We start from the raw sequence: 13959 nt of genomic DNA, 5'->3' as shown, positions 1-13959 counted from the left end.
GAAGAGCCCTTCAAAACTGGTGTTTTTTCTATCAGCCTCTTCACACAATTTCTTTTCATCATCAGTGGCAACGGATGTTTTTCAGAAGGGTCTACCTGCCCCTAACCTAAGCTGTTCTTCTGGTTTAGAGGCTAGCTTACGGTGAATGGTGGCAGATTTGTGATCTCCAAAGAAGATTTAGCTTCGGGACCAGGGACCAGGCTTGATCACTCAAGAGCTTTTGTGTAGCAGAGTTTTATTAAAGTATGAAAAGGGACAGAGAAAGCTTCTGACATAGACATCAGAAGGGGGACAGAGAATGCCCCCTCACTAGTCTTAGCAAGGGAGCTCTATACTTTTTTAATTGGTTATTGCAGTAAATCAAACGAATGACTCAAGGTTGTAAAGGTCTTCCTAGACCAACTCCCATAATTTACATTTTAAGATGACAGGATTAGAACTAACAGTAAAAAGATCTTACCAGTCCTACTCCCATAATATACATTGTAAGATAACAATAAGATAGTCAGAAGGTCCTCAAGAAGGAGAAACATGTCCTCAAGTGGGATACATTGTTGTTATGTAATCCTTAGTACAGAGTTTTAGCTGAGTTGTTTTGTTGTATTATCGTCAGCTCTGGGCTGAAAGGAAATAATGTTTTATGTGACTAAGACAAAGGAGTGTCAGCTCAGTTCAGTTCAGTTCAGTCGCTCAGTCGTGTCCGACTCTTTGAGACCCCATGAATCACAGCACGCCAGGTCTCCCTGTCCACCACCAACACCCGGAGTTCACTCAGACTCATGTCCATCGAGTCAGTGATGCCATCCAGCCATCTCATCCTCTGTTGTCCCCTTCTCCTCCTGCCTCCAATCCCTCCCAGCAGCAGAGTCTTTTCCAATGAGTCAACTCTTCGCATGAGGTGGCCAAAGTACTGGAGTTTCAGCTTTAGCATCATTCCTTCCAAAGTAATCCCAGGGCTGATCTCCTTCACAATGGACTGGTTGGATCTCCTTGTGGTCCAAGGGACTCTCAAGAGTCTGCTCCAACACCACAGTTCAAAAGCATCAATTCTTCGGTGCTCAGCCTTCTTTACAGTCCAACTCTCACATCCATACATGACCACAGGAAAAACAATAGCCTGGACTAGACAGAAATCTGTTGGCAAAGGAATGTCTCTGCTTTTGAATATGCTATCTAGGTTGGTCGTAACTTTCCTTCCAAGGAGCAAGCATGTTTTAATTTCATGGCTGTAGTCACCATCTGCAGTGATTTTGGAGCCCAAAAAGATAAAGTCTGACACTGTTTCCAATGTTTACCCATCTGTTTCCCATGAAGTGATGGGACCGGATGCCATGATCTTCGTTTTCTGAATGTTGAGCTTTAAGCCAACTTTTTCACTCTCCACTTTCACTTTCATCAAGAGGCTTTTTAGTTCCTCTTCCCTATCTGTCATAAGGGTGGTGTCATCTGCATATCTGAGGTTACTGATATTTCTCCTGGCAGTCTTGATTCCAGCTTGTGTTTCTTCCAGTCCAGCGTTTCTCATGATGTACTCTGCATAGAAGTTAAATAAGCAGGGTGACAATGAACAGCCTTGAAGTACTTCTTTTCCTATTTGGAACCAGGCTGTTGTTCCATGTCCAGTTCTAACTGTTGCTTCCTGACCTGCATACAAATATCTCAAGAGGCAGATCAGGTGGTCTGGTCTTCCCATCTCTCAGAATTTTCCACAGTTTATTGTGATCCACACAGCCAAAGGCTTTGGCATAGTCAATAAAGCAGAAATAGATGTTTTTCTGGAACTCTCTTGCTTTTTCCATGATCCAGCGGATGTTCACCACTTGATCTCTGGTTCCTCTGCCTTTTCTAAAACCAGCTTGAACATCAGGAAGTTCATGGTTCACATATTGCTGAAGCCTGGCTTGGAGAATTTTGAGGATTACTTTACTAGCGTATGAGATGAGTGCAATTGTGTGGTAGTCTGAGCATTCTTTCGCATTTCCTTTCTTTGGGATTGGAATGAAAACTGAACTTTTCCAGTCCTGTGGCTACTGCTGCATTTTCCAAATTTGCTGGCATATTGAGTGCAGCACTTTGACAGCATCATCGTTCAGGATTTGGAATAGCTCCACTGGAATTCCATCAGCTCCACTAGCTTTGTTCTTAGTGATGCTTTCTAAGGCCCACTTGACTTCACATTCCAGGATGTCTGGCTCTAGGTCAGTGATCACACCCTCGTGATTATCTGGGTCGTGAAGATCTTTTTTGTACAGTTCTTCTGTGTATACTTGCCACCTCTTCTTAATATCTTCTGCTTCTGTTAGGTCCATACCATTTCTGTCCTTTATCGAGCCCGTCTTTGCATGAGATGTTCTCCTGGTATCTCCAATTTTCTTGAAGAGATCTCTAGTCTTTCCCATTCTGTTGTTTTCCTCTATTTCTTTGCATTGATCGCTGAGGAAGGCTTTCTTATCTCTTTTTGCTATTCCTTGGAACTCTGCATTCAGATGCTTATATCTTTCCTTTTCTCCTTTGCTTTTCACTTCTCTTCTTTTCACAGCTATTTGTAAGGCCTCCCCAGACAGCCATTTTGCTTTTCTGCATTTCTTTTCCACGGGGATGGTGTTGATCCCTGTCTCCTGTACAATGTCAGGAACCTCATTCCATAGTTCATCAGGCACTCTGTCTATCAGATCTAGGCCCTTTAATCTGTTTCTCACTTCCACTGTATAATCATAAGGGATTTGATTTAGGTCATACCTGAATGGTCTAGTGGTTTTCCCTACTTTCTTCAATTTCAGTCTGAATTTGGCAATAAGGAGTTCATGACCTGAGCCACAGTCAGCTCCTGGTCTTGTGTTTGCTGACTGTGTAGAGCTTCTCCATCTTTGGCTGCAAAGAATATAATCAGTGTGATTTCGGTGTGGACCATCTGGTGATGTCCATGTGTAGAGTCTTCTCTTGTGTTGTTGGAAGAGGGTGTTTGTTATGACCAGTGCATTTTCTTGGCAAAACTCTATTAGTCTTTGCCCTGCTTCATTCCGTATTCCAAGGCCAAATTTGCCTGTTACTCCAGGTGTTTCTTGACTTCCTACTTTTGCATTCCAGTCCCCTATAATAAAAAAGACATCTTTTTTGGATGTTAGTTCTAAAAGGTCTTGTAGGTCTTCACAGAACTGTTCAACTTCAGCTTCTTCAGCCTTACTGGTTGGGCCATAGACTTGGATTACTGTGATATTGAATGGTTTGCCTTGGAAACGAACAGAGATCATTCTGTCGTTTTTGAGATTGCATCCAAGCACTGCATTTCGGACTCTTTTATTGACCATGATGGCTGCTCCATTTCTTCTGAGGGATTCCTTCCCGCAGTAGTAGATATAATGGTCATCTGAGTTAAATTCACCCATTCCAGTCCATTTGAGTTCGCTGATTCCTAGAATGTCGACATTCACTCTCACCAATCTCTTGTTTGACCACATCCAATTTGCCTTGATTCATGGACCTGACATTCCAGGTTCCTATGCAGTATTGCTCTTTACAGCATCAGACCTTGCTTCTATCACCAGTCACATCCACAGCTGGGTATTGTTTTTGCTTTGGCTCCTTCCCTTCATTCTTTCTGGAGTTATTTCTCCACTGATCTCCAGTAGCATATTGGGCACCTACTGACCTGTGGAGTTCCTCTTTCAGTATCCTCTCATTTTGCCTTTTCATACTGCTCTTGGGGTTGTCAAGACAAGAATACTGAAATGGTTTGCCTTTCCCTTCTCCAGTGGACCACATTCTGTCAGATCTCTCCACCATGACCCACCCATCTTGGGTTGTCCCATGGGCATGGCTTAGTTTCATTGAGTTAGACAAGGCTGTGGTCCTAGTGTGATTAGATTGACTAGTTTTCTGTGAGTACAGTTTCAGTGTGCCTGCCCTCTGATGCCCTCTTGCAACACCTACTGTCTTATTGGGCTTCTCTTACCATGGGCGTGGGTTATCACTTCACGGCTGTTCCAGCAAAGCGCAGCCGCCATTCCTTACCTTGCACGAGGGTTATCTCCTCACAGTCGCCCTTCCTGACCTTCAACATGGGATAGCTCCTCTAGGCCCTCCTGCGCCCGGGCAGCCACAGCTCCTTGGATGTGGGGTTGGTCCTCCCGGCCGCCGCCCCTGGCCTCGGACTTGGGATTGCTTCTCCTGGCCACCGCCCCTGGCCTCGGGCGTGGGGGCGTCAGGTAGCTTCTCCCGGCCACCGCCCCGACCTCAGACGCAGGGTAGTTCCTCTGGGCCAATCCTGTGCCCTCTCGGCATATCCCACTCAATCAAGGGTAGACTCCATTACTGGAGTCACCCTGACCCTTATAGTCAAATTTGCTCATGGCATTCCGTTTGTTCATGATAGTCAGCCTGCTTTGTGAAACTGGTTGAAAGTGAAAGTCACTCAGTCGTGTTGGACTGTTTGCGACCCCATGGACTACAGAGTCCATGGAATTCTCCAGGCCAGAATACTGGACTGGGTAGCCTTTCCCTTCTCCAGGGGATCTTCCCAACCCAGGGATCGAACCCAGGTCTCCTCCACCGCAGGTGGATTCTTTACCAGCTGAGCCACACAAGGGAAGTTCTGCTAAATACATCACTTACCTTGAGGAACACAAAATCGGCTTTCTCTAATTGTAATACATGATGCTTATTCTCCTGATAGAGGCCGTGCCACAATGAGGTACTATTTGTTATGTAACATCTTATAGAACACCCATATGGCATATGCTAACTTATCTTGTGTGTTCAGGATAATTGCTAGAGACTTTGTGATCTGTTAAACTAAACATCCCAGCACATCTTGTTTTCCAGAAACGGGTGGGGGAGGGGGGAGGGGTTAGAGAGAGAGGGATTATCCAGTAACAGTCAAGCCAATTTCTTTTAAAAACTCACCAGGAAGGGCTTCTCTGGCGGCTCAGATGGTCAAGAATCTGCCTGCAATGCAGGAGACCCGGGTTCAGTCCCTGGGTCGGGAAGATCCCCTGGAGAAGGGAATGGCAACCCACTCCAGTATTCTTGCCTGAAGAATACCATGGACAGAGGAGCCTCGTGGGCTATAGTCCATGGGGTTGCAAAGAGTCAGACATGACTGAGCAACTCTCTCTCTCTCTCTCTCTCACACACACACACACACGAAGATTAACTGACTCCGTATTCATATAGGCTTTGTGAATTGATATTCTCACATTAGGGAAAATAATAACTAGCAAGGGTGGTCCAAAACTTGTCTTTGATTCTAACAAAAGTCATGTGGTGCTCAAAGGTGAACCCAGCTGGATTCATTGCCTGGTTTTTATAATCCAAGCCCTTGACTTCAAGTCCTGTTTCAAGGACTAATAATCATTGTGTTTCATTTGATTACTTGTTTTGCAGTTGGCCAATGCATCCTGTCTGGAGTCTTAAATGCACAGCCCGTGTCACACCAGAGTATTCAATGATGCATTCTACTACAAAAGGAGCAGGAGAGACCAATCCATGTCCTACTACAGACTACATTCTCTAAACAAATTCCTGATCATCAAAATCAGAGCAGTGTTGATAATCTAGATAACATGGATTAATGGCTTGTGGCCAAAAGGGGGTACGAAAAAATATCTCTTGACATCCAGGCTAGGACATGTTATTCTCCCATTAGACACTGAAAAACATCTCAGGGAATGCCAACTTCAGGTGAGATCATGAGACCTTGTCACTCTAAGATCATGATAAAGTGAGACAAAACAAAGGCCACTTCGTGATTTTTTTTCCTAAGTACACACAAAAGCAAAATCACTGTAGAAATCACTGTATATCCCTCTCCTAGCTAGTATGAGTGACTGCTAGTTTGGGGGTTTTGTTGTCCCCTTTGCTTTGTTTCTTTGTTTGTTTTCAGCAATTGTAGCTTTAACCTCACTCTAATCTATTCTCTCTATACAAAAGGTTTATTAAGATACTGTCATAGGAATACCCTGTCTTCCTGACAGTATCCAATGCAGATCAAAGCTCTGCTTCTTTAAAACCTCACCCAAATCACCTAAAACAAGCCCACCTCTTTATTTCTTTTTTTTTTTTGAGGTGGTCCCATTATTTAGTCTTTATTGAATTTGTTAACATATTGCTTCTGTTTTTTTTTTTTTTCTTTAATGTTTTGGTTTTTGCCTCAAGACATATGGGACCTTAGTTTCCCCAACCAGGGAGCAAACCCACACCACCTACTTTGGAAGGCAAAGTCTCATCCACCGGACCAGCAGGGAAGTCCCAAGCCCAAATCTTTTAACATCCCTTTTCTATCACCCACGTACTTGTGTGGCCCACAGTTCCTTCACTGTGTATGTTCTCCTTCACTGCAAAGAATAATTAACTCAAATTGTTCAATTACAAATGTGTTCCTGCTGGTCTTTAGCTGGGAGGCATCGAACTATCACATCACGTTAAACCTGATGGCAAAGCAAAGCAGAAGACTCAAATGTATTTGATTTATGTATTTATGTATTTGTATCTAAATGTATTTACAATAACCCCACATGCTATTATTTCTAATGTAAGTTTCAGTTTACAAAGACATTTATTTTGTATCCTTTCAACCAGCGATTTCAAGGCCTAGAGACTGAGAAGAGGGCTAGTATACTGGTGGAGATAGTAACAATATGAACAGTAAAAGACCAACCATAAAATATATTGAAAATAGATATTCATGATAGTGGAATGGGAGAAAGAAAGCCAAGGTTGAGTTTTGGACAATGAGTTTGAGATGATGGCCTGACCACCAGGTCAGATGTTGTATGGGCCACAGAAGTTTAGATCAAATTCTTCACATTCAAAGCACAGGGTTCCAAAACAAACGGTTCCTTTGGGTGGCTACCAACCTTCCTCAAGCCCTGTCCCCAGCCTCCATAACATCTCAGTAAGCACAGTGAGACAAATAAGACCTTGATGAGACCCTGTAAATCCAAATGTGACCATTCTGTATGTCTGTTTTTCTAACTCCTCCCCATCCCCACAAACATCACCCACCCCCACATAGGTTATCCAGGCGACCTATGTATTCAGAAGTAGAAAGAAACGTAAATTTTACTTGGAGTGACTGATTATAGAACAGCACTATCTAACAGAATTCTCTGCGCTGATAGAGATGTTCCATATCTGCACTGTGCACAGTATAGTACATGTAGCCATTGAGCACTTCAAATGCTGCGAGTGAGACTGAATTTTCAATTTTATTTAATTTGAATCAATTTAAGTAATCACATATGACTAGGGGCTACCATTTTTAAGAATATACCTCTACAGGAAGTCTTCCTCACCTGTGGTGGACCTTACTCAGCCACTTGCCTTCACCCAAAACATGTTCTTCGTGACCGCTTGGATGATTTTAATTCACTTAGAGTCATCACTCATCATAAAATCCCATGTACTGCAAACATGCTAATCAAAACCATCAGCTGCTTGTAGATTCCTATTTTTGCCATCACCATGTACTATTTTTATTTTTTAAAATAATTGACAGACATCACCAATGTAATGCAGTGTGTTTATGTGATGAATAGTTCTCAGAGAATTAAGGATCTTTTGGGTATTCAAATCTTACCTTGAATCTGCCCAGATAGCTTTTGTTCCTTGCACTGCATCTTATTACCCTGCTAGTCTTTAAACCAAGTTTGATAGTTGAATTTTGCTACACTGTGGAGTGAAATTTATCCTTTGGTGTCTGATCTCAGAATCTAATCATAGCAATTGACATGGAAAACGTGTTCACAGACTAAACCAAACTTTGATCTGCACTGTTAGAACAAATCATTCCCGAAGACTGTTCATATATCAATTGGGTATTGTCTAAATAAATGAGGTAAATTTCAATTCTCTTACCTACTAGGAAAAAAAAATTGCCACCTTTCTTTAGAATGTCATGAATAGACAAATTTTACTTCTGAAACACAAACACTTGAAGAAGTATAAGTTTCCGCTAACATCCTGGTTATTTTCTCCTTACCAGCATCAGTGTCTTTCTATTTATTTACTCAAATGAGGAAGGAATCTACATTTAGATTAAAATTGGTTGCCTGGACTATTAGTTCTATTTGGTTCCTTTGTAGATCGCACCACCTTTGAGATTTCCAAGTGGTGGGGCAGACTGCTGGCTATAGGTCTGGATTCAAAGAAGTGGTCTGTGCATGGGCTATGAATTTGAGAGTCTATGACATATAGATGGTGCCTGGACTCAAGCAAGTAAACCTTAGAACAGGGGGCAGATGACACACCCCTTTCAAGAGATTTATCTTGAATAAAGGGAAGGGCATCAAGGCCCAGGTAGCTGAGTGGACAAGGAAAGGGTGGAACCTCATGTGGGCTCATAAAATATAAATGTGTGTGTGTGTGTGTGAATGTCTTAGGAGTCATGTTACTAGCTGAACACGTGATGACATAAAAACCTTGGATCCTGCTTCAATCCACTTACTTCAGTGTGTGTGTGTGTGTGTGTGTGTGTGTGTGTTTGCTGACCCCAATTCAAAAGTTTAAGTTTAATGGCATGATTAAACTTATGTGATGTGCTTATATAAAATAGGTGAATTTTGCTATTTTAACTCTCACCAGGCAGTTTCATGTCCAAATTCTGTGGCTGAGACTTGGCAAGTACCTTCCTGTAGACCTTGTGGCTGGACACTCCCTCTTCTTTTTATTTTCCTCTTAAAAAGATGGTTTTCTTTTTCCAGCACATGATTTATCTTTCATCAAAATTTCAGTGTCATCTTTGTGCTGTTTATATATAGACCCTTTCCACAGTAGCATAATTTACACTGGTCTGCTGTCTGTGTCCATCCCACTTACCTCCCTGGGGCACTGCTTTCTCCTTCATAAGTCATTGTTTATTTAAGTCTCTTGTGTCTTTGAACACGAATGCTAACCTTTGTCTTCTTACAGCATCTATCTCTAGGACACCACCGGAAGGGAAGATGACAGAAGAGGGTTTGTCGACCGAATTGTAATAACATTTCATTCCTGTCTCCTTAAGACAGGCAGAAGCAGAGATGGACTATCAAAAGATGCAACAGAACCAGATGCAGAAACAGCCAGAGACAGGACAGCCTGACAGAAAAACAGAGATAGCTGGTCAGGCAGGCTGAGAAAGCCCAACAGAGGGACAGACTCAGATATTATACCTCCTCCCCCAAAAGAGACAGGTAGAAAGGCATACACAGAAAGGGGCAGACAGAGACAGGTAGAAATAGATGGAGACAGAGACAGGGAGGCAGAGGAAGCCGGGCACAGACAGGGACAAACAGACACACATTCAAACTAAGGCAAAGAATGATGGTTGCAGACAGAGACAGGGAGACAGGCAGAGGCTGATTGACACAGATAGAAAGACAGAGACAGACAGACTGAGAGACAGAGAAAGACAGACACACACTGAAAGAGAGCCAACAGACATAGAGATAGTGATGGGGAGAGAGAGAGTCAGAGAGAAACAAGGTTGGGGGTGGGGAGAAAGACAGAGACAGGTCGGGACAGAAAGGGAAAGACAAAGACAGACGGATGGAGAAAGAGACACAGAGAGATGCAGATACAGACGGATACAGAAGCACTGGAGAAATACAGAGACAGAGATAGAAACATAGAGACCCAGACACAAACGGATTGTCAGAAACAGAGAGAAACAGAAAGATACGGACAGTAAGACAGAGACAGACAGTGACAAAGATAGGCAGTCTGAGACAGAGACTGAGGTAGACAAAGACAGAAGGTAGATAGAAATTAGACAGGGATGCAGACAGACATAATGGAGACAGAGATAGGGGAAGACAGAGAGAGCGGCAGACATACAGAGAGGGAAAGACAGAGACAGGGATAAATCCTCATCATTGTCAAGGACCACGTGGTATCCCATAGGGGTACATCTCCTTTAGTGTGGCGTTTAGTTTGCTGTTATTTAGCTTGATGGTTTCCTGTAGCGTTACCATGACTATACATTTTGCCCTGCCTCCCCATCTCCCCATGCCTTTACGAAGAGGCTAACAAAATGAGTATCAACATGGGAAAAGGTTTCTTCCTCATCCTGAGCAGTCAAAAAGAAAAGAAAAAAAAAAGTGAAAAAATAGAGACAGGTATTGGCTAAATTGCCCAAACTGGCAAATGGCAACAGTCAGGGTTTGTGAGAGTTTAAATGTTTAAATGAGTGTATTTCAGCTGTCACTGTTTGTACATTATTGAACATCTTTCTACTGTAAGCAGCAACAAGCAATTTAAGGATTTAAAGCTAGTTGGGTAGGAAAACAAAAGCAGACCTTTCAGTCAAGGTACACTTGTAGCTAAGTAGTCTCTGAATTTCCCAACTGAGGATACCTCTGTTTAGATGAAATGGCATCTTGGCATTCAGCTCAAGAAAAAGGAATTTCAAATTGCTTAGAGAGTTTATATAAAGAAAGTGAAATTCTTACCAAAAAATAATAATAATAATAATAATTTTTACCTTTCAACTGAATCATGACTTACTCTTCTCCCCAGTTATTTTGAAACACAAATAAAATGAAGTCTACTGTTTGTAGTTGGTTAGGTAAACGGAATATAAGGGAACACGAGAAAGGGTAGGGGGCTGCAAAATTAAGGGCAAACATCGAAGGATGCAACAGCAGCTTCCTGGTTGAACCATTTCATATAAGTAACTGTCATGTAACTATTACTCTAATACTAGTATGTGGGTTTGGGATAACGAAGCCTTTCAAATCTCCTTAAAGAGTAAAAGGAATGAATGAATGGATAAAGTCAAAAGGAATTTGTTCACTGAACGACAATGGATAAAATCTAATTGGGAAGAGAAACATAAACCACCAGTAAGGAAAATTCTGATTTCAACTAAGTAAAGCATTAAAATCTGGTGACTATTTTTTTTAATTTAAATTTATTTATTTTAATTGGAGGCTAATTACTTTACAATATTGTATTGGTTTTGCCAAACATCAACATGAATCCGCCAAACACCAATACAGTATACTAATTTTTTTAATTTGTTCATCTTGTATTAATTTATCACACTCTTTCCAAGCATGTATTTATTATTTATATGGCTTCTTAAATAGAGTTTTCCATTCTTTGACCTCAAAATGACTCAGTGGAGGGAATGGGATGGTGACAATTTGTAAGTGAACAGTAATCAGAAACTAACAAATTCAAATCGTGACTAGCGTGCTTCTCCTTTTGTGACAAAAACACTTTTTATCTTACCCTTTTGATTACCAGTGTGGACATCTCCTGATCCCACTTCCAGATGCCAAATAATTCCCATTATAATTCAAAAGCGTTCCTTTCCAGAGGTTACCAGACCTGTTTTTAAGCGGGAAAGAGTCTTTCCAAGTACAATTCCAAGGTCAAATGTTTCTGAAGGGCAAAGGCCATCAAGGTGCTTAAAGAGTGCATTCTGGTGCATAAATAATTCATGACTGTGTGCCGCAGAAAAAGTCTGTCTAGTACCGAGATGTCCTCATAGAATCAATCTGCTGCCTTCCACTCCACCCCCAATATAGGGTTGTATAAGATTTGAGACGTCTTTCTAGGGTTAAAACGCTAGGAAAGGCAAAATAAAGCCAAACTAACATCAAGATATGATATAAAGTCAACTAACCTAAGAATATTGAGGAACAACCAATAAAGAGAAGATCATCAGTGTAGCCTGGGTGCGTTCACAGAGTGAGAGATCATGGGAACCAAGTACTACACACTCAGTGGCAGGGAATGGGGAAAGGGAAGCAATCCAAAGGAAGCTAGCGGTAGTGGTGGTAATGAGTGGGGCAGAGTGGCTCTAAACACGCGAACTGAAAGAGAAACCAAACTGTTTCTTTAACGTTCCTTTAATCAAGCTAAAGGAAATGCATATTTTAAAAGAGTTTCCCTAACAGTGGTAGAGTAGGTAGGTTCACAGGTTGCTCTCTCAAGTCAACTGGTCTTTGACTTGGCAGAAATGATGGGAGGGGGCATTGATGGATGGTAAACCAGGAGGACAGGTTGCCACTTTAACAGCACAAATAAGTTCTAAAGGTGTTGGGGGAGCAGGGCTTTAAAATTTCTCCTCTTCATAGGCTCAGGTAAACAACCTCAAGTATTATGAGCTACAGTTCAACAAAGACTCTGACAGAGTTGGGCCACCAGAGGTGGGCAAGTCCGGTTGGTCCCGCAGAAGGAGCTGGCATCTGGACAAAGCTGGTCGTCCCTGACCCCAGGGAAAGAGCTGCTCACCTCTCTGAGATTTTGTTTTCAGGAGTCCTCACTGAGGAAAACGCCCCTCTCTGGGGAGGTACAGGAAATTACAGGTCACATATATGGGGAAAACCACATCTTCGTTCTCCAGATTCACCACCTCTAGCTCTTCATCCTTTCCCAGTGAAAGCACTTGGAATTCTGTCTGCTTCCGGAAAATGGCTCTTCCAGCTCTGTCCAAGGAGGCCAGGCGCAAGCGGAACGCGACCTTTCTCTGCCAGAGTAAGCTGACCCCGAGACCGCAAGATTTCTTCAGCGCGCTGTGCTTGAAAATGATGCGCCGGTTGGCATAGCACACCACCAAGTCCCAGCCGAAGTTGAAGCCTGCCCACCGCCAGGTGCGCTGCGCATCCCTGAGGAGCCGGCCCCCGCACCGCATGCTGGTCCTCTGGAGGTCGGACACGAAGACATCCACGGGCCCGAGGTCTCTGGTCTGCTCAGCCCGGAGGAGGGCAAGCCACTGCTCTTTGTACACTGGGGCCAGCCACGTGGCAGGGATCAGTGCATCCTGGTCGATGATGCGTGCTGACGGCAGGTCGCAGATTATGTAGGCAAGCCGCAGCTGCTGGAACGCTGGCACGAAGGCTCTGCCCTGCTCGGTCTCCAGGAAAGCGGTGCCCTCTGACTCCTGCCTGGACCTGGCAAACCACGAGTCGGCGTCAGGCAGTAGGTCTCTGCGGGGGCCTCTCCATGTCGGCTGCAGCTGCAGGAACATCCACTTTTTCAGCGTCGTGTACACATCCATCTCTACCTCCATCACGATGAGCTCTGAAGAGGCAATGACCTCTTTCATGAGATCCAGGCTAATTTCTCTCAATAACTCCTCACTATGCTGGGTCATTAGATTGTCCAGCAGCCACTGAAGACACATGGCCCTGATGTTCTGGAGTCCGTAGCTCTCAGCAGAGCAGTAGTAGCTGCACACGGTCTGATCACTGACCGTCTCCTTCATTACCTCCCCGCACTGCTGAATCAGCTTGTCCAGCTGCAGCATGCTGGCTGTGGCCAGCATGGGGACCACTCGACCGGGTGGGATGAGCACAGAGTTTCGGTACAGGGAACCTAAAGCCTCGTGCAGTGCCTCACAATCAATGTTCTCGTCAGGCATCTGCAACTCTACAATATCCATGGTTGTCTCACGCCACGCACCACTGAACATGCTAGCAAAGTATCCTGACTGGCACAAGTAGACCTTGTGCAAGTTCCACTCCTCCCCCAGGGCACGGATCTGCACGTCACTCCCTTCTCCTCTCAGAAAAAGTGTCTTATAAATGGACTCGAATCTGTCTTTTGCTCGCTTCCTGTGGGTCGCTTTTGTGAGCTGCCCTTCTGGGCCTGTCTTCCGCTTGTGGCGCCCTTGACTAGTGGTGGGTCTGGCATTTTCACTCTCCTCCCCTTCCTCTATCACTGCCCCTGCTACCTCTTCGGCCTCCTCCTCCCCCTCAGGAGCACCTGGCTCCTCTGGGGCATGCCCCACTCTGTTCGAGGGCATCCAACTCTCTACTGCTCCCATGGCTTTTACCTCAGGGGTATAGAGGGCAAGCTTCCTCACCAGACGCAGCTGCCGCTGGCACTAGCTCAGCCCATGGTGTCGTGGGATACGGTTGATGTTTGTGACGTCATCTTGGACGCCACGCAAAGCCACGCCCACGAGGCTTTCCCCGACCCCTCCCACTCCCCATCACAGGAGAAGTGCACTCTGTACCAGGAATTCCACTCTGT

The 13959-nt window shown here is 44.0% G+C and overlaps 1 protein-coding gene across 1 annotated transcript; it reads right to left on the bottom strand.

Moving 5' to 3' along the window:
* Positions 1–11813: 11813 nt before the first annotated feature.
* Positions 11814–13748, bottom strand: LOC129639673 (germ cell-less protein-like 1). The gene has a single exon (XM_055564822.1). It carries the CDS (start codon positions 13727–13729, stop codon positions 12245–12247), a length of 1485 nt encoding a protein of 494 aa, XP_055420797.1. The 5' UTR covers positions 13730–13748; the 3' UTR covers positions 11814–12244.
* Positions 13749–13959: the final 211 nt, after the last annotated feature.

Source organism: Bubalus kerabau, chromosome X (genome assembly GCF_029407905.1).
Source record: "Bubalus kerabau isolate K-KA32 ecotype Philippines breed swamp buffalo chromosome X, PCC_UOA_SB_1v2, whole genome shotgun sequence".
NCBI lineage: Eukaryota > Metazoa > Chordata > Mammalia > Artiodactyla > Bovidae > Bubalus > Bubalus kerabau.
Note: the sequence above shows the minus strand (reverse complement) of the source record. Positions and strands in the feature narration are given on the sequence as shown.

Bases quoted from the DNA above. Each gene is read 5' to 3' on its own strand.
- LOC129639673 (XM_055564822.1), bottom strand. From the start codon at position 13,729: ATGCCCTCGAACAGAGTGGGGCATGCCCCAGAGGAGCCAGGTGCTCCT.